Source organism: Danio aesculapii, chromosome 4, assembly GCF_903798145.1.
Source record: "Danio aesculapii chromosome 4, fDanAes4.1, whole genome shotgun sequence".
NCBI classification, from domain to species: domain Eukaryota; kingdom Metazoa; phylum Chordata; class Actinopteri; order Cypriniformes; family Danionidae; genus Danio; species Danio aesculapii.
Window position 1 is genome coordinate 38,666,657 of NC_079438.1, and position 20,173 is coordinate 38,686,829.

At 34.9% G+C, this 20,173-nt stretch overlaps 1 protein-coding gene across 1 annotated transcript; it reads right to left on the reverse strand.

Moving 5' to 3' along the window:
• Positions 1-6,506: 6,506 nt before the first annotated feature.
• On the reverse strand, positions 6,507-19,880 carry ints13 (integrator complex subunit 13). The gene is made up of 17 exons (XM_056455595.1): positions 19,618-19,880; positions 18,922-19,167; positions 18,239-18,313; positions 17,949-18,151; positions 17,175-17,255; positions 17,008-17,098; positions 15,787-15,915; positions 13,137-13,221; positions 11,962-12,054; positions 11,798-11,887; positions 11,490-11,668; positions 10,436-10,600; positions 8,998-9,152; positions 8,384-8,614; positions 8,093-8,232; positions 6,853-6,988; positions 6,507-6,780 (listed from the first exon to the last, which is right to left on the reverse strand). The coding sequence occupies exons 2-17, from the start codon at positions 19,144-19,146 to the stop codon at positions 6,744-6,746; spliced, it is 2,115 nt and encodes a 704-aa protein (XP_056311570.1). The 5' UTR covers positions 19,147-19,167; positions 19,618-19,880; the 3' UTR covers positions 6,507-6,743.
• Positions 19,881-20,173: the final 293 nt, after the last annotated feature.

A 20,173-nucleotide genomic window follows, 5' to 3' on the forward strand; every position in this document is an offset into this window, starting at 1 on the left:
GCAACACTAAACATCAAGGCTGTATATTTATTTGGTCTAGCAAAAGTCACAAATAGTGTCCACAAAGTGGCTGCTAAAAGTATCAGACTCTGCTTAATGAGGGTGTCCAGCTGGTTGAAGACCAAACACCTTGATTTTCCTTATGGCTCCTTCCCAACAGAGCTCTGAGCTGCAGGCACTGACAATGCAGAAAGTAGCCTGGGACAGTTGTTTTACCCTGTTGTATGTAATGTACTCAAACCAATGATTGCCTTTTTCTTCAGTGCAGAGGTGGAGAGGTTTGCACTGCATATCAGGAATCAAACCCAACACAAACAATCACTTTCACCTCTGCTCAATATGTGCACAGAGCCTGACAGTAAGCTCTAGGACCGTATATATCAACAGTTAATCCCTCATCTTAACCAGAGTCCAAAAATTCAATAATAACTTCCTCTGTCCTTGGCTAGGTTCCTCTCTTTCTGTCCATTATGGAGACAAAACATATCCAGCCTGAATCATCCAGTAAACACACTTTAGCAGCCTGTTCTAAGTCTTACATAAGCTCTAGACTTTAATATATTAATAACTTAATAGCGAAATACTAATGTGTTGATTATATACTTAACATTTATAACACATAACGTAGCTAAAATGTTCATTTATGCAAAAGAACAGTGTTTGACATAATGGCAAACGAAGTTATTCTCAAACTTACCTCTTACCCAAACTAATTTCTGACAAAATAAAAAAATGTAATCTATTTATAGTCTTTCTAGCCACTGGTGTGAACAATATGGACCAATTGGTTGTGGTGGGGGCGTGTCCCGATGGCTTAGTGGTAAGCACTGTCGCCTCATAGCAAGAAGGTTGCTGGTTCGAGTCCAGCTGGGCCAGGTGGCATTTCTGTGTGGAATTTGCATGCTGTCCCTGTGATCGCGTGAGTTTTATTGGGTACAAAGACACTATATATTGAACTGGATAAACTATACTGGCCATATGAGTTTGTGTGTGAATGAGAGAGTGTATGGGTGTTTCCCAGCATTGGGGGTTCACAAGTTAGTGTACTCTCAAGTGCTGGGTTGCTGCTGGATGGGCATCCGCCGCATAATAACAAAGTAATTGGCAGTTCATTCCTCTGTGGCGACTCCTGATAAGCCAAAGGAAATTGCCTGAGTGGTCTGGGCTGAAGCTTAAAGTTACATTTAGGGAGTTTTCATATCAGGGAAGTCTGTCCGTTCACAATGTTGACTTTTTTTTTTATGTGGTGCAGTAGGTTTTTTCTCAACTCAATCAACAGGCCACTGATAGAATTTGCAGGGCAATGTGTTGAACCCTACACCAGAATTCATTTGGAAGCAGACCAAGACCACCTCTTCAGCCAGGTCTCGGCCCATTTGTTTAGTACGCATTGAAGTGTGATCCACACCAAATGAAATGGAAATTAACTTAAGATTCGATTCAACTGAACCAAACAAAACAGGTGTGAAAAGGACACTTTCCCAAATGGCCACTTCAGAATCAGAATAAGCTTTATTTGACAATTGGGTGCAGACATACATGGAATCTTTTTGTGGTTTACAGGAGCTCTGGGCACATACACACATATCAACAAGAGAACACAAATGACTTGTAACAAGGAAGAAAACAAAGTAGGCAAACGATATTTATTATTAAATATACAGAGGTATAAATATACAACACAGAGGTTAAACAATGAAACTAAAACACTTGGTTTTAGGACCTCCATTTGGGGCTAAGACAGCATCAGTTTGTCTTAGGAATAACAGATACAAGTCCTGCACATTGATCAGAGGCATTTTGAACAATTCTTCTTGCAGAACAGTAGCCAGGTCACGTCATGATGCTGGTGGATAAAAATGTTTCCTGACTCGCTCCTCCAAAACACCCCAAACTGGCTCAATAATATTTGGATCTGATGACTGTGCTGGTCATGGCAGCTTGTCACCAGTCTTGCTGTGTGTATTTGTGCATTATCATCCTGATACACGGCATTCAATACAAAGTTACAATCAGTGTTGTGCAAGTTACTTCCAAACTGTAATACATTACAGATTACTTATTACTGTGATTTAAAAGTAATCCCTTACCTTACAATATTACTGTCTCAAAATTGTAATATGTTACATTACTCTTATATTACTTTTTAGTTACTTTCACCAAAATAACTACAGAATTAGAACTTAACATTCTAAAATGACTAAATGTACTGCAGAGCATTTTACATCCAGTAGAAAGCGATATGATGTAGCAGAATGACGGTGACCTATCCAGGCTACTAACAATATAGTATATATTTGGCAACGTGAAGGCTCAAGACAATGCAAGAAAGGATAAGAGCCAGAATCACAAATGATCAAAGTCTGTTGAAAGTATGGTAAAGGTAAAGTGATTATCTGGCAATATCTGTGAATAGCTTGGCTATTTTCATATTAGACACAACAGGCCTATATGTAAACTCCAATGCCATGACCAGATGCATTTTTTTCTTAATCTTGCCATTATTCTATTCACTTTAAATTCAGGTTCACAACACAAAACTGTCATGCACAAAGTGAGCATGATGAACATTGCTTTCTCAATATAATGCTCATGCACCGATTTCCTCTGTGGACAAAACTGCTTGTGAGCTCTCAAATATACGCTGCTCGCGTGCAAATTTTCTCATGCTCTCTCAAATATGCACTGCTCACGCACACAATTTCTTGTGCGCTCACAGTACACTACTCGCTCAGTGAGATTATATGCAGACTCACAATTTGTGTCTTGTGTTCCCTCTTCCTTTCATGCTTTTTGATATAATTTATATTTGTACACTATTTATTAACAATAACCAAAATACTAAAATAGACTTACATATAAATTTTTTAATCTAATCCACTATAACCTTTTTTGTTGTTTGTTATATGATGAAATATTTCCAATTTCAAACACTTAAGACACAGAGAAAAGAAGTTGAATGCAAAGAATACATTTTTAAAAAACATTTATTAAACATCCAAAAGGTGCACCATACTAATCAAATAAAACAACATTTAAACAAAAATATAAAGAATGCAAGCAGAAATGTAACCGATAAAAATAGGGGAAAACTTGATGAGGTATTATAGCCTACTGAACTATTCACTCCTCAAATAAATCTCACTATCAATCCCATTTTATCATGGCAACTAAAATAAATTGAACACGTCTCTGTTGTCTTCCACATTGCTGATGAGATTGTGGAGGACATTTTTTCCTGTCATGTACAGTGTTTTGAACAGTTCTACAGTAAAGTACTTCAATTAATCAGTTGTGCTAATACTAGTTGCTATGGTAACACAAGCGTAATATAAACAAATTACCCAGTGCTGTAGTTTTTTTTTTACAATATAGGGTATACTATACTACAATTCACCACACTTTACTGTAGTAAAACTACACTTTGTATTTCATTTTATCAGTTGACTATTCTTAATACTACAGTATGCTGAAGCATTCATTAACAAATTGTAAATAATACTAGCCTAAAACATAGGCAGTATATCTAACACTCAAAAAACACAAGTATTTATTATAGAATTTATCATAACCTTTTAGTGTTTCGTGTATTGCTAATAAATACTGTAGCAATATATAAACCATATCAACATTCTTGGGATAACCAATTGAACAGGAGGATCTCTGGAGAGCAAAAGCACGAAAAGAAGAGGGAACATGAGGCACAAAATGTGAGTCTGCATCATCTGACGGAGCCAGAGCAGATCATTCGCACGTGAGCAGCCGTGTTTTGAGTGCATGCTACTGCGAAAAAAAAAAATTGCGGTCGAGTTGTCCACGAACAGAGAATTACGTGAATGCGCTCTTGTAAAACTGCGCTTACGACTGTTGTCAGTGAAATAACGCCATATGCACATACGTCCATCTCGCGAATGTACTGTCTTCTATATCTATTTTGCCGCTCTTCCGCTGCACGTCAGGGCTTGACCTTACTGTGAACCGGGCTGAGCCAATAGCCTCGGACCTCGAGCTCAGAGGCTGAAATCATTCCGCGTTCAAAGTAAAAAAGTTCCAATAGCCAGAGGGATATTGATGACAACACGCGCATATATTCACTAACCACGAACAGAAAATAGAACTTACTTGCGGTATTTTTTATTTGGTAATGTCTTGCGGGCGTAAAGTTTGTTGTAACGCACGCGTTACTGAACATGTACCGAGTAAAATATTACTGAAAATGTATAAGTAATGCCTTACACTACTGCGTTACTGGAAAATGTAATACATTACTGTAATACATTACTTTTGTAACGCATTACTCCCAACACTGGTTACAATATTTGAACCATGACATACAAAAGGTACAATGTTTGAACCATTGGGTGCACATGGTTCTCCAGAATGGTTTGGTAGTCCTCGGTAGTAAAGCACCCATCCAGCACAAGTATTGGGCCTAGGGAATTCCATGACATTGTAGCCCAAATCTCTGATCCACCCTTCACTCTGGGCATGTGACAGTCTGAGTGGTAAGCTTCTTTGGGTTTTCACCACATCGCAACTCTCCAGGATGTGGGAAAGACATTGAACGTGGACTCATCAGAGAATAATACGTTTCACACTGTCCACAGGCCAAGATTTTCATTGCTGGCACTGTTGTAACTGACGTTTGTCATTGTAACGATTAAGCAAAGGTTTGGCTATAGCAGCCCGGCCACATTGACCCGGTGGAAACAGAGGAGTTGAGGTGCACATATAATTGTGCAGTGAGTTGAGCAGCTGTGATTTTATGTTTTTTGGATACAATCCAGATTAGCACCTGGACATCTCTTTCATACAGCTTCCTCTTGCGTCCAGAGTTCCTCCTCTTGATTGTAATTTGTCCTTCTTGGTGGTATGCTGACACTACCCTGGATACCGTAGCTCTTGATACATCACAAAGACTTGCTGCCTTGGTCACAGATGCACCAGCAAGACGTGCCATAGGCATGAAACCATAAACACAATAATGATACTGTAATGTTTATGGCCATAACAGGTAGCAACCGATGTAAGTCAGATATAGCCTGAGGAGGGAAAAATGTTTTTGTTGCCTACATGTTTTAGTACATAGAGATCTGTACGGTCTGCCTGAGAGTAAAAGTGTGAACAGTTTGTGGCCTGGGTGAGAGGACTCTTGAATGTGGTTACCTGCCCGTTTCCTCATTCTGGAGATGTACAAGTCAAGGAGGCTGGGCAGGTGCACACCAATAATACTCTCAGATGTCCTAACACAGTGTGCAGCAGATGACTTCAAAAAAATGCACTGCACTCACTAGTGAGCTTGTTCTCTTAGAATATTTACCATGTGCCTGCGCTGTTAAATCTGAAAATTAGGTTTACATTTTTTTATTTTGGCGTGAACAGATATCTGTGGACACTCCAGATGCTGAAAATAGCATCACAAGGACAGGGCACAGACTATCGTAGACTGCAGATAGAAGTATAATTTGAGCATAAGATGATGTTTCGCATTCCTCAAGGCAAATCCAGCAGTGCATATGTTTGATCTCGCTCTTTTCGGAGCTGTATGTTTCTGGCTTTTGTGTTTCTACAAGCTAGAGAAGGAGCTGAATCAAGTGTGCTTTATTAGAGTTAGAAAATATGTAGTGTTCCTCAGATCTAGGCTTAAAAGTCCATGGTCCAAGCATATAAAAGAGGTCCAAACCTATTAAAAAAACAAACCAAACGATTTTCAGGGTTACTAGAAAATCACAGGTAAATGAGTTTGATTGGAGGTTAAACTCCGCAGGCCAGTGACTCTTAAGGGTCAAATATTAAAAAAGCCTGCCCAAGGGCCTTGTTGACATAACAGACACATGCTCAGAAGACACTGAGTCTGCAAGGTCACTTAAGTGTGTCATTTAGAGTAGTTCACAGATCAGTAGGTGGCCAACTGTCATTTTAGCTGTCAAAATGTGCTTAAGAGTGCCTCCATGTGGCCACAGAAGACTTTTGGCATAAGGGAATAGTTCTTCCAAAAATTACTCTTTCATCATTTACTCACTCTTGACTTGTGTCAAACAAGTTTGAGTTTTCTTTCATCTGTTAAACACAAAAGATGAAATTTTGGAAAAGGCTGGAAACTAGCAAGCATTGACTTTCATTGTATTTTTTCCTACCATGAAAGTTAATGGTTTCAGTGTTCTTCATTATCTTCAGAAAATAAAACCCTCAAAGTTGTTTGAAACAAGTAAAGTGAGTAAGCGATAGTACAATTTCTGGGTGAACTATCCCTTGACAATATCAAAATGTTTACATGGATGAGGACCGCAGGGACAGATGGTGCCATTTGGGAAAAGAATTGCCCTGATGAAACACATGGTTCTGAATTCAGTGATTCGCTTTTCCTTGCGTTCTTATGTCACTTACCAGAAAAGCACACTGATGCTTTCTTAACATCCAAGTATTATGCTTGCTCCATGTAAAGGAATCTGAATAAAGAAAATAGCATTAAACAAACAGATGTGCACAAAGAAAACACAAACACGGACAGTACAACACAATTTACAATTTTCTTTATTCTGCCTCACAAACTTTCAGACACTTTGTACAAACTAAAGCATATAAAAAAGTGTGTCCTTATAAAACATTGCCTTGCTCTTCTATGTCTGGCACAAAATCAGCATCCTGGCAAAAGCATCATTTGATATCATGCCAAAGGTCACATCACATCCTCTCAACAAATCAATGATCCTGCAGTGATGAGAAGAGGCGTTTTCCACACATCATCTTGTTGCTTTTCCATTCTCATGAACATCCATCCTAATAAAGAAAACACAGTGAGTAAACAGAATTTGACTGACTGATGGAAGAAACACGATGCAGTCAACACACCCATTTTCCTCCTTCAGATGCTGATAAAGCTCGGCCTTGTTGTTCACTGAACTCAATCTTCCTGCAAATTCCTGATGCTTCCTGGAGTTCGCTTGAGTTATTCTGTTGGTCCAAAGGGCGAGTAGAGACACAGGACCTGCAAAACAAGAGACAGCTATTTCAACTCATCACACAACTGATTGGCTGTGGTACCACGTAACTTTCTGACTTGCCTTTTCATTCAGTTCAGATGATGATCTTTCTGACTCGGCTTGCAGGTGCTAATTTTGAGCAAAAAATGATGGCGTTCTGCACAAGTGTTGGATGTGCTGATGCATCTGCCATGTCTTTCACAAGTTTCCTGAAGGTCTACACAAATTCCTTCAAGATGTATATGTGCTGCATATTTTATTAGCAAAAAACTGGCAGGAGAATCTAGAAATGCTTTGTGCATTCTTCGGTTTCCAACATTAATTCTCTGATTAATTCTCAAAAATTCTCAAAAGGAAAATCTGTACAATGTGAATTATTGTATGCACTATAATATTAATAATTGTATGCACTATAATATTAATAACTGCATACACTTTAATATTAACAATAACTAATGATTAAAAAAATATTACCCATCAAATATTACACTTATATAAATGTTTTTCATTATTTATTTGCAGTTATTAATATTAATACTAAACACTACATCACAACAGACTCAGAGGCTTGATTTCACAAAAAAACTAATGTCACTATCATAAAATATTTTACATTTCATTGTGGATTTGTTATTATTATCATCATTATTATTATTATTATTATTATTATTATTATTGTTAATAATAATAATAATGATAATAATAATAACAAATCCACAATAAAATGTAAAATATTTTATGATAGTGACATTAGTTTTAAAATAAATAAGTTTTTCAAAAATAAATTAAATATTACTACATCAGAACACTTTCAGAGACTTGATTTAAATATTATAAAATATTTTACATTTCATTTATAAATACTATTATTATTTTATTATTATCATTAAAACTAATCACAACAGACTCAAAGCCTTGAAAAATATAAAATATGTTATATTGAATTTACTTAACTTGTTCTACATATAATTGTTGTTGTTGTTGTTATTATTATTATTATTATTATTATTATTATTATTATTATTATTAATAAAACCACATCACAACAGACTGAGTGACTTGGTGTCGCAAAAAATAATTAATAAAATAACAAAAACATAAATGTGGACCTTTGGATTTTTCTGGAGGCTGCTGTTCCTCTGTAGCCAAGCGTGGTTTCTTGTTCAGCGGCTCCGGTGAGTCTGGCGAATCTTTGATGATCTCACACTCGCTTTGTTCGTCCTTCTCTCGGTCCATTACCCCTTTCAGCCTGTAGGAGAAAAAGGACATAATAAACATCAGAAACACCCACAGATCAAGAGATTAATGAAGAAAGCTAAATCCACAGCCATCCATCTACAAACAGCTGCCACCTGACATATGTAAACGCACAAGTCAGCATCTCTTCCACTAATGCTCACCTCTCAGTGTCTGCAGTCCAGCTTTTCTCCTCTGTGTCCTTGCCATTTTTCTCGGTTTTGTCCTCCTTGTCCTCTCTTTTCCTTCCTCTTTTTTTCCTCTCCTCCTCCTCGGGTGGTTTGCTCCGGCAAGCGCTGATGCACTCCAGCACACGTTGGTGTCTCTCACTGGTGCCCACATGAGTCTTTACCAACGTCTCTAGCTCATTCCACATGATCCGATACTGCTCATCACTATATACAGAAAAACATTAGCATCTTCAAACCACGGCTGTCAATATGGCTGAAAACCTAAATTCAAATTTGTTTCTTAAATATAAGCAAAATTCAAATTATATGTGAATTTTTAAGTCTATACTTTGTTACGAGAAAAAGTACTATTATCTGCTATGCCAAATCTCCAATTTTCTAGTACACAATTGTGCCTGTGCAACAATAAACACAAAAGAAACACATGTACATACACCTTGCAATGCTGTGTAGACTGTATTCTTTGTGCTATGAAAGTACTGCTTTCTGCTTTCGTACACTAGGCTGTGTGACTTGGATTTGTAACAAAGTCGCCCAACAAGCCAATCTGAAACTTGTAGATGTACAAGCTGATGTGATATTCTCACCGCTTGGGTCCTTTTCCCCTGGAGCCGACGGTTGAGATTGGCAGAGGATCACTCTTCCTTTCCATATCAACAAGATTATAGACAGTTTTCTGACAGGTCAGCACATCTTCATCTGTTAGAGTGTCCTTCACTATGAGGTTAGCTAATGGTACCACCTGAAATAAAAAATGCAAAAAGATGACCACAATACCCCAGGACACACATACACATACAGTTAAAGTCAGAATTATTAGCCCCCCTTTGAATTTTTTTTTTCTTTTTTATATTTTTCACAAATTATGTTTAACAGAGCAAGGACATTTTCACTGTATGTTTGATAATATTTTTTCTTCTGGAGAAAGTTATATTTGTTTTATTTCGACTAGAATAAAAGCAGTTTTTAATTTTTTAAACATCAATTTAAGGTCAAAATTATTTTCCCCTTTAAGCTATATATTTTTTCCATAGCCTACAGAACAAACTATCGTTATACAATAACTTGCCTAATTACCCTAACCTGCATAGTTAATCTAATTAACCTAGTTAAGCCTTTAAATGTCACTTTAAGCAGTATATAAGTGTCTTGAAAAATATCTAATATAATATTATGTACTGTTATCATGGCAAAGATAAAATAAATCAGTTAACAGAAATGAGTTATTAAAACTATTATGTTTAGAAATGTACTGAAAAAAATCTTCTCTTCGTTAAACAGAAATTGAGGGAAAAAATAAACAGGAGGGCTAATAATTCAGGGGGGCTAATAATTCTGACTTCAACTGTATATTATGCATACGCAAGAAATGCATGTAAATAAACTTTGGCTGAAAAAAAAAACAGTAAATTAGCAATAAATCTTACGATGCATTATTCGTTTTTTATCCAATCTGCACGTGAAAGAGATCATAGTGTGCCTGTATTGAATATAATAACTATAATAATAATAATAATAATAATACATATTATTATTTGGATATTAGTTAAAATATTCTGATGAAAAGAACTGAATAAAGGAGGATAATTAGGAGGATAATATTTTTATTATTATTAACATATGTACATAGTTCTTCATAAATTGTGATAAATAATGAATTGTGCTACATTACATTCTTTATTAAACCTCATGAAATAAAAAGAAAGGCGTAATGCATCCTGAATTTTAAGTTTCAGGCCAGAATTTTTATTTCTGGAGCGTCCCAAAAAATGGCATTAAAAAAATGTAATCAAGCAAGCAAACACTGACTAAAAAAGCTGTCAAAATAGAAACTTATTGCAGAACACAGGATAAAGGCTTTAATTAACCATTGTTTAGATCTGTGGTTCTCTTTAAAATCATTGTTAATTATAATGTAAATAACTGTCTCATGGTTATATTATACTACTTATGTGTTATTATATTCACCAGTGAGAGTCCCTGCCCACCTGGTTGAGTAGCTCTGATTAAGACAGTGGCTCTTACCGCCTGCATGTTGAAGATGGTGGTCTGGGAGATGATCATTGGCCAGTACCGTGTGTGTCGTTCTAGTTGAGATTTGGCCCTCTCGATTGGAGCTCTGCCTGCTGCATCTACCATGGAGTCTGGGAATGGAGTCAGTCGATTCTCCCGCATAAACTCACCAAAGTCCTGCAGTCAGATAACAAGATTTACACGCAGGAAATATACTGTATCCCAAAACAATTATGATGTGACAACTCTCTACTGAAATTAACTGTCTAATATTTTACTTATTAACTTGTATTTAGATCTAATACTCTCTAATATCTACTAACTTTCTAATATTTTTTACATTTGTTGTTAACACTCACAGTTTCAAACTGAACCCATCTGTAGACAAACTTTTTGTATCACTATTAATGTACTTCTATCTTTTCTAGCCATTTTGTTTGCTAGTTTATAAAAAAGTTTGTAATTAGAGTTTAGCAAAGACACATGTGGTTTTAAAAGATTGAAATTATGATAATTATGAAACCATAATGAGAATGCAATACATTTTACAATATAATTTCTAAAATATTCATTAATTGAATAGCAAGTGTGGTAATATCATGTAACAAGAGTTTTAAAATGTCAATAATTATGAAGAATTACTAAGAAATGATTTTTCAAATAAATATTTTACATATTATTACTAATGTTATTAAATGTTTATCGACTGATAAAAATAAAATAGACTGTTTTTGAAGATTATGTTTCATAAAACAAAACTGTCCCTGAATGTAGAAATTTTACCAGGTTTTAAAAGCATTAAGAAAAGTTGCTTTGATGTAATGTCTAAATCCTTTATGCAGCTACTGCAATGAAAGCTGAAGTGAATTATTGATATCACTCAGCACTCTTAACAAAAACCATATGCACATTGTGGTGGTGCAGAATCTCAGTGTGGTAACTTCTATAACTATGTTTATGCACCTAAAATGTTGGTTATTAGTTCAAATGTGTACATAGATTGAATTGTATTGTCAATTATGTAATCTCAGAATAATGGGAATGCGATAATATTTTGTTAGCTCACAGTGATGCGGTAGTCAGTCACTCGTCCCCCACAACCCTCACTGATGGATGGAGGATCCTCCAATGTAGAGCGCGTGCTGTTAAGAACATGCAGAAAGATTTCTCCTCCATGGCTGCTTAACATGTGACTTATGACCTTTGACCCAGACTTGCGAGGCTGTTCTAGTAGCACAGAGCGACCTGGGAAGACAACAGACAAAAGAAAAAGTACATAAACCTATGATATTTACATTAATAAATTCATATCAAAGCCTCTCTCTTTTTACTGAAGGTAATAATGAGAAATGCAGGACTTATTATAATCCATACCATTCAGCAGGAAGTTGGTGAGGCAAGACGATGGGCGGCTGTTAACGTCTACTGGAGAAATGCGATAGGCGCCTGTGCAGTAATGCAGCTCTGCAAACAAGAAATTAAATCATACTTCTGACATGGGTTGTAAAGAGAAAAACTCACATCAGAGTTCCACTCACCTACACTGTTGGTGCGTGGAGTGCACCATTTGAGTGTGATCGTTTCCTTTAACCCACTGTCTCTGCTTGTACTGCCGGCCATGTGGAGATCGCCTACACAGTAAAAAGAAATACTGAAACATCCGTGAAATTTCACTCAACTTTTTCATGTGTATTCCACAGAAAATGTCAGATTTACAAATGCATGGAGTAAAGGAATTGTCATTTTGTACCTTCATGTTTTAATATAACTATGAAAGAGTTTAAGTTTCTGAAAAATGTATTAATAAAGTAGTAAGTAGTAATATCATCATAACATGAAATTGAAATTTTTGCATATTTACTGAGACATAATTTATCATGTGTGTTTAATTTTTTTTTAAATTGTGCTGGCAAAAGATTAATAGCATCCAAAATAAAAGTCTGTTTTAACATAATACATTTTTATGTATTCTATACATTTGTGATGTGTGATACGCACACATACATAGAAACAATAATACAATTTTGAAATACAGACATTTAAATGTATGTATAATTTGAATCATATTCATATTACATTTACATAAATTAATTTTGCCAAGCACTATTTAGAATAACTTATGACTATTTTAGAAGTTTTAAAATGTTTTCATATTCATTTATTAGACAAGTTTTTTTAATTGAAATATTAACTTCACTACAGCTATCATCTTCAAAATAGTTATTCATCATATACAATGTTTTATTACAAAAATATGAATTATGACTATTTTAAAACTATTTAAATGTTTGCAATTTATTACTGAGAAGTTATTCATCACAAGTTTTTATTAAAATACTTATTAGATTTAAAACGCCTGTATATTTACTTTTGAGAAGTTTTTCATTTTTTTTAACAGATTTATAATTATATTCAAATTATTCATATTTATAAAATAATATTCATAATTTATTATTTAACTTGTCAAAATATTTGAAGATCTGAAATGCTTTTTTACTTATATTTTACTGATATGCTTACTGATTACTGACTAATTACTGATAAGCTATTCAACCAATATTTTTGTTATTAAAATAAAAAACAGACTCTAAAACTGACAATGCAAAAACAGTTTGTAATTTTTACAAGAGTTGAGAACAGTTTGCTAAGCTCTAATGTCCAAGTGCATTATGCAGCAAAATGAAGGCTGTATTGCATTATCGATATCACTCACCACTCTTAATAAACTCCATATGTGCATCACGATGGTGCAGAAGCTCAACGTCGTAATTTGCTGAAGTGTTAGCATGCTGCTCCTCCTTCTCACACACACAGAGACACATACACAAACACACGCATACATCAGCAGCTGGACCTCTACACTACAAACACAGCCCAATCTACTGCTGCTTTCATGTTTGAAGAGCACGGGTTATAAAATAACTGTGCCCTCACAGATCTGATGTCCGTGAAGACCTCTGAGTCTCCCAGCTGCTTCAGATCAGAGGAGATCAGAGGTTGTAAGCTACAAACAGAGCTTACACACATCAAGAACAAGAAAAGAGAGGAGAACGGCAAGGAAAACACAGATGGGGGATAATACTACGGAGCAGGATGTTTCATCCCTGGGGTCACTGGCCTCAAACACACATCCTACAACTACTGTGTGTTTCTGCAGGGACCTGCGTTTTTTACACAAGTGACAAGAACAAGAAAACACACTTCACATCTGGCCACATCACCCAGGAAAAAGAAAGAGAGCAAAAGAACAAGAGAAATCACCCCGACAGAGAAAAGATCTGAGAGCTGAAAGGGTTTCTAAGAGGGTCAACTGTGCATCCAGCTGAGTGCTAATCACACATATACCGTGTCCTCCACTAATATTGGCACTCTTGGTAAATATAAAAAGTAAAAGTCTTTATTGTTCATTGTCCTTGCAATGTTTGATCTTTTGCACAACATATTAACAAGAACACTGAAGACGTTTAACAAATAATTCAAAACGTATAGTTTTTAATAGAGATTTATCACATTAAGTTTGCCCCTAAAATTTTTCAGTGAACTGCTCTGAGATTACAATGACTGCTACAAATATCGTGGAATCTAGATAGATAGTAAACTATTTACTAGATAGATAGTCATTTACTATTTAGTCACTTGAAACTTACAAAAGTTAAAGCCCATATTGTTTTTTTATTTAACAACAAAAAATCTTTCTTTATACACACACTTCAAAACAGCATTTTGTAATTTTTGTGGTAACTTTTTTTTTTTGGATTACAGTAATTTAGTTTACAGGTCAGCTTCAAAAATTCTTGGTAAATGTTTTTTTTTTCACCATGCAGCAATTCAATTTGCAACTAGCCTTTCATTTAATACTCATCATTATCAAAAGTATTCTTTATTGAACTGGCCTTCTCTTCATTCTCATCAACTAATTCACTGGTTTCTGTTATTTTATAAAGCTTTTATTGAGAATATTTAAAGTATATTTACAGTCGCTTCTTCATAAAATATGCTGAAATTCTAGCAGATTTACTCGTCACTGTATACCCAAAGCCTGTACTTTATTGCTCACCACTTTGATCATTTTCTACTGAGCAGTAGTCTGTAAAGTTTAGTTATTTTTTATTCAATTTTCATCCTTTAAAAAGTTCAATTCAGTTTATAGTGCACGATAACTGCACTTTTTTTTTTTTTTTCTCTTGTTTTATATGTTGTTATTATTTGCATCTGTGTTATTTGTAATAGCACAGTGTGCTTTCATACCTCTTTTCATCCTGCCTCTTGGCCAGGTCATCATTTAAATTAGGAACTGGTTCTCAATTGACTTACCTGCTTAAATAAATTGTTTATTGTTTTTGGATGAGACTGAGAGTAGATGACTTTTGCTTGAAACCAGTCTTTCTGACCCCAAGACCTAACTAACCTCTGTAGTTCTCCAGCTGTCATTCTTGAAGATTTTTTGGCAATTCAGACAGTATGCTGTGACACTCATGATGGTGGAAATGGGCGTTGTCTGTGGTTTTGCTTTTTTCTTATAACCATTATCCATTTTGTGAAGCACACTGAGATGAATGACGGAGCGAGTTTGACTGTATGTACAGCCCTGAGAAACAGGAGTTCATGGTTTAACAATGTCCTGTTTCTCATAACCCCGCTGTACTAACAAGGTAAAAACATATGGGAATACATTTTGTTTTCAATTGCTAATTCTCAATGAGAGCCAAGCTTTGCTGTTGTTAATATTTTGAGCAAAAGAGGATCAAAAGTGTTAAACAATTAAAAGTTTTTTCATAACCTTCTTTGTTCATATTTACCAAGAGCAACACTATTAGCGAAAGGCACTGTACCCTATAAAACAGGAGTTTTTATTCAACATTAAAAGTGTATAACAATCAGTGTGATCCAAATGAGTCAGAGCTTTTTTGGGGAATATAAAAAAAAAAAATTATGAATTAATCAAAATAGAGTCACCATTTTTTTTTTCGTTTTCCCTTTCAAGAAAAATATTAAATATACCTCAAATTTCTGTTCAATTTCTTAAATTATAAGGTGACACACACTACAAAATATACAGTCCCCCAGTATTAGGAAAAAGAAAAAGCTTTTATAAGCAGTAGAGCCTAATTAAATGAAGGCTCTTTAAAGCTCCAGTTAATGATTAGAGATTAGCAAGAGCTGGATGAGGGGTGGGGTTTTGATCTGGATAAGTAATAGTAGCTCTTGTAAAGTACTGACCTGCTCACAGACATTTAATGTAGGCTAGCAAAACAAACAATAAACCATGAAAACAGCAGCTGTGTAAGCAACTGATACAGTGCAAACAAGTGAAGAAGAGAGGGAGACAGGCAGTGAGGAAGATGTTTGACAGTCAGTCTGACCTTCATGGGGATGTTTGTGATGGTGGTGGAGGCCAAATCAAAGTGCTGCTGAACCAGCACATTCAGTTTACAGGCTAGATGCCGTCCAGCTCGCACACTGTGAACCTCACTGCTTAACACTGAAGAAAGCTACACAGAGCAGAAAAAACACACACACATTACAGAGTAATAGTGAGACAAATGTATCTAAATATTTTTGTCACACTTTACAATAAGGTTCTATTAGTTATTGCATTTGCGACATGAACAGTATTGTATTTGTGCAGCATTTATTAATTATAGTTCAACATTTACTAACACATTATTAAAATCTAAAGTTGTGCTTGTTAACATTAGTTAATGCACTTTAAGTTAAAAGGCAATGAATGACTTTAAAGCATTTATTCCCTTTATTAACTACAGGCTTATTACCTGCTTATTTTAAAGATATTTGCTTTTTATTATTCAACTACTCCTTTACTAACAATTAATAAGCAGCAAATTAGTACTTTATTGAGCTAAAACTCTTTGCTAATAATTTATTAATAGCAAGATTTGCACCTTAAAATAAAATGTAACACTTTATAATAATGAAGTATTGGTTAATGTATTTACTAATAATAAATGAACAACACATTTATACCCTACGTATCCATCTTTGTTAACATTAGATAATGACAACCTACTTGTTCATTGTAGTTTAAGTTAATGAATGAATTTGGATTTTAATAATGCATTAGTAAAAGTTTGATTAATTATTAACAAATGTTGTTCATTCTTATGTTTGTTAGTAAAACCTAAATCCTAATCCTAACTAACAAACCTTGTGGTAAAGTGTGACCATATAAAATGTGATCATCACATTATTTTTATTAACTAACATTAACAAAGATGAATAAATACTGTGAGATGTGCATTGTCCATTGTTTATTCGTGTTCAGTAAATACATTAGCTAACATTAACTAATGAAACTCTACTGTAAAGTGTTACTGATATATATTTAACAATGTACAATGAAGGCATGTGTAATTAGCTGTTTATTACCGCTTTCATGTATTTAAAAAAAGGGTTTTAAATCAATATCTGGTACTTGTTTGTCTTGTCTGATATTTTTCAAACAGTTCTTTGCTTCGATAAACATTTTAGATTACATTCTAAAACTGGGTTTAAAAAAAATATCCTTGTAGATATCTCAATGGAATTTAAATTGCATTTAGCAAAAATTAAGAAAAAGTTGCTACCTCTTTCTTTTGCCGGTCTGAGACCAGAGTGTCATCCCCCTGTGGGTAGATGTGGACCAGCACAAGCTCACACTGCTGAATGGGCATCAGTCTGCACAGCAGAAACATATAACATTAAGAATGTGTGAGAATGAAAGTGACTCCTGCACAGAGATATCAGAAGTTACCTGTCAGATCCTGCTGCCAGCTTGTTCTGTTCTTGAATGGTTTCCAGCACACAGTCCTCCAGCATCCTGACATGAGTGTCACTAACAGAGTCACAGAGCAGGCGTTACTTAAATGGTTATCTGAAATCATGTTACATTTCTTATTATTTACACTGAAAACCGTTTTGCTACCAAGTTCTTTTTGTGGCATTAAACAAAGTTTAGTAGAACGACATTTATTTTAAAGAAAAATGTTAAATTACAAACATTATATGAAAGTATATACTTTGTTTCAAGTAACTTTTCTGAAGAAAAAAAGCTAAATACGATAGAAATAATGTTCCAACCTCATTAAGTATAAAAAAAAACATTTTTATGTGAAAAGAGCAATATGCTTATTTTAACACATAAGTGATCACACAATATTTTTTTTTTTAATTCATTATGACTATTGGGTAAAATCTTGTGATCTAAAGTATAGTGGCAAAGTATAAAGATCTAAAACAATTAATGAGAATTATAGGCCTCTGTTATGATCCTTAAATATGGTCTTTTAAAATTGAATTAAATCATTTCTGTTCTAAATATTGCTGACAATATTTCTTCATGGTACATAAACTACGGTTTCTCTGAATGACAGTTTAGCTTCTTTTATAAATCAGGGCAAAACGTTTATGATGATCATTATTTTGCTTGCACAAAAAAAACAATTCATTAAATACAATGCATTCTAATGTATGACTGTTTTTTGTCACTGACACATATAAAAAATACAGTACATATTATATTTATCACCTTTTGGCATTGGTAAGACAGATAATGCGCCCTCTATTGGCCACTCTGTCGGCCACGTCCATCAGAGTAGTACGAGACTCGTGCTGATATTCTGTGATCTTACACAGAGACTCCACAGCCGCCACCAGCCCATGCAGAACACTGCAGCATTCAGGATCCTGACGAGGGTTTGGAGGCCCAACCGCAGCCAAGGCAGACATGAGCTAAACACACCACAGACATACACTCAGTTCTAGCCACTCAGATTATTCTGAAACAAGTAAATTATTGTGATCAAATGTGCATCTTACATCATGTGTATTTTGATCCTCCTGCTTCCAGCTGTTCAGGATGTGAACCTCAGAATCGCTCACAATGTAGTTCACCTGAATAACATTAAATTAATTGTTTACCAAGAAATTTTGTTCTGTTATCATTTACTCAACAGTATATAAGCTTTATTCTATGTGCTGCTTTTACTTTCCTTGATGGATCATGAAAGGAAACCATTTTAAAATTATTTTATTAAAGCATGGATGTGGAATAAACATGGATGGAATCCTGTTTTATGATTGTTATGTTAAAACAAACAGTACAAATTATTATGCTGTAACATTATATTATCTCTGGAGACCATTTTAACAACAACAACAAGAAAAGTATTTTGCTAAATATATGTTTTCTATGTGACAAAAGATAAAAGCTCTATTAGTTTCTCTGGTTGCAGCAACTTCCCATTTTATTACGGCTAATTTGCTACAGTTTCTCAAAAATGACAGTTTGTGCTCTTGAACACATTCAATGGAAACAGTGATTTATTTTGATATTCTACTGCTTTTAATCTATTGTGCTCTGTAAAGTTTACTGCATTTATAAATTAACCCACATTAAACATTATAATCAAATGTATAAATACTGAAGCTAATCAAATCAAGAGTCTGTGTAACATTTCAGCGAAGACACCTATATTCAGCATCAGTTTCCAAACTCTTACTAGTTTCTTGGTGGGGTAAATGTCATACAGGATCCTGCAGTACTCCATGGAGCATTCAACTGCACACGTCCAGAGAGATTTGGCGACTGGAGCCAGAGGAATCACACCCTGTGAGCGGCTTTTGGTCAGCATGTCACATTCAATCAGCTGCCGACTGGACTCTGCCATGTATGGGCAGTGATCGACCACAAAGGCCGTCTTATGTGAAACTGAGAACATCCTCATCCTGATCCTGCAGCACAGGCACTTTAAAACATAAAACAGCAATTTGTCACATGTAGATACATTGACATGGTCAGCCAACAAGAATTACCTGCAGTAGAGAAGCTACATATTTGTATTACCAGAAGTATTACTAAATTTTCTATTCCTATCCAGTTTGTTAGAAATATACTAATATATACAAAGGTGTCAACAACGTAAACAGTTAACTTAGTTAAACATATGTCTGAAAACAAAGACAATACAAAAGGAAAGATTTGGGAAATGAAAAAAAGGAGGTTTGTTGAGTGTTATATGAGTGTTATGTAGAGTACTACTAGTACTAACTTACTAACTGTTAATATCTGACTGGAACGTAAACAACCAGTTAAGATGCATCAGACATGATACAAAAAATAAGTAATAATAGACGTAGGCTTATTAAACAATTAATTAAAATAATGTTGAGAACAATAATTAGTTGTATTTTATCACCTGTGTATCACAGAAATGCAGCTAGCGTTAGCTTGCTAGCATAGCCTGCTAATTTTCCATCGATGTAGAATCCGCGTTCAATAAAATCACTCGCATAGAAAATGTTGCCACGTAGTTGTACTGAAGAGAAAACGGATACAAAGACAAAGTCAAAAAATTAAAGATAAAACAAAACAAGACGGATTTATTGATAAACTGACCGAGGCCAAACAAAAGCGCAAGGGACATAAAACACTGTTACTCAAACGCGTCCGTCAGTGAAATTCCGCCCTGCGAGCTCAAATAAAACGGCCGTGCTGAAAAGTGACATTTCGAGCACAGGACTGACATGTTCAGTTCTGTCAAATAGTGAAAACAATACTAAATACATGTAACATTGCACACTTATGTATGGAACAAAATCAATGCCAAATGTATTGAATTAAAAAGCTTGTTGAATAGCACAAACTGAAAAAAATAATACACCGTATTAACAAGTTCTTGCATTTTAATGACTTGAATTGCAGGGTTTGTATTTTTAGGTCCTGAAATTTAACATAGCTGTTTATTTAAGCTG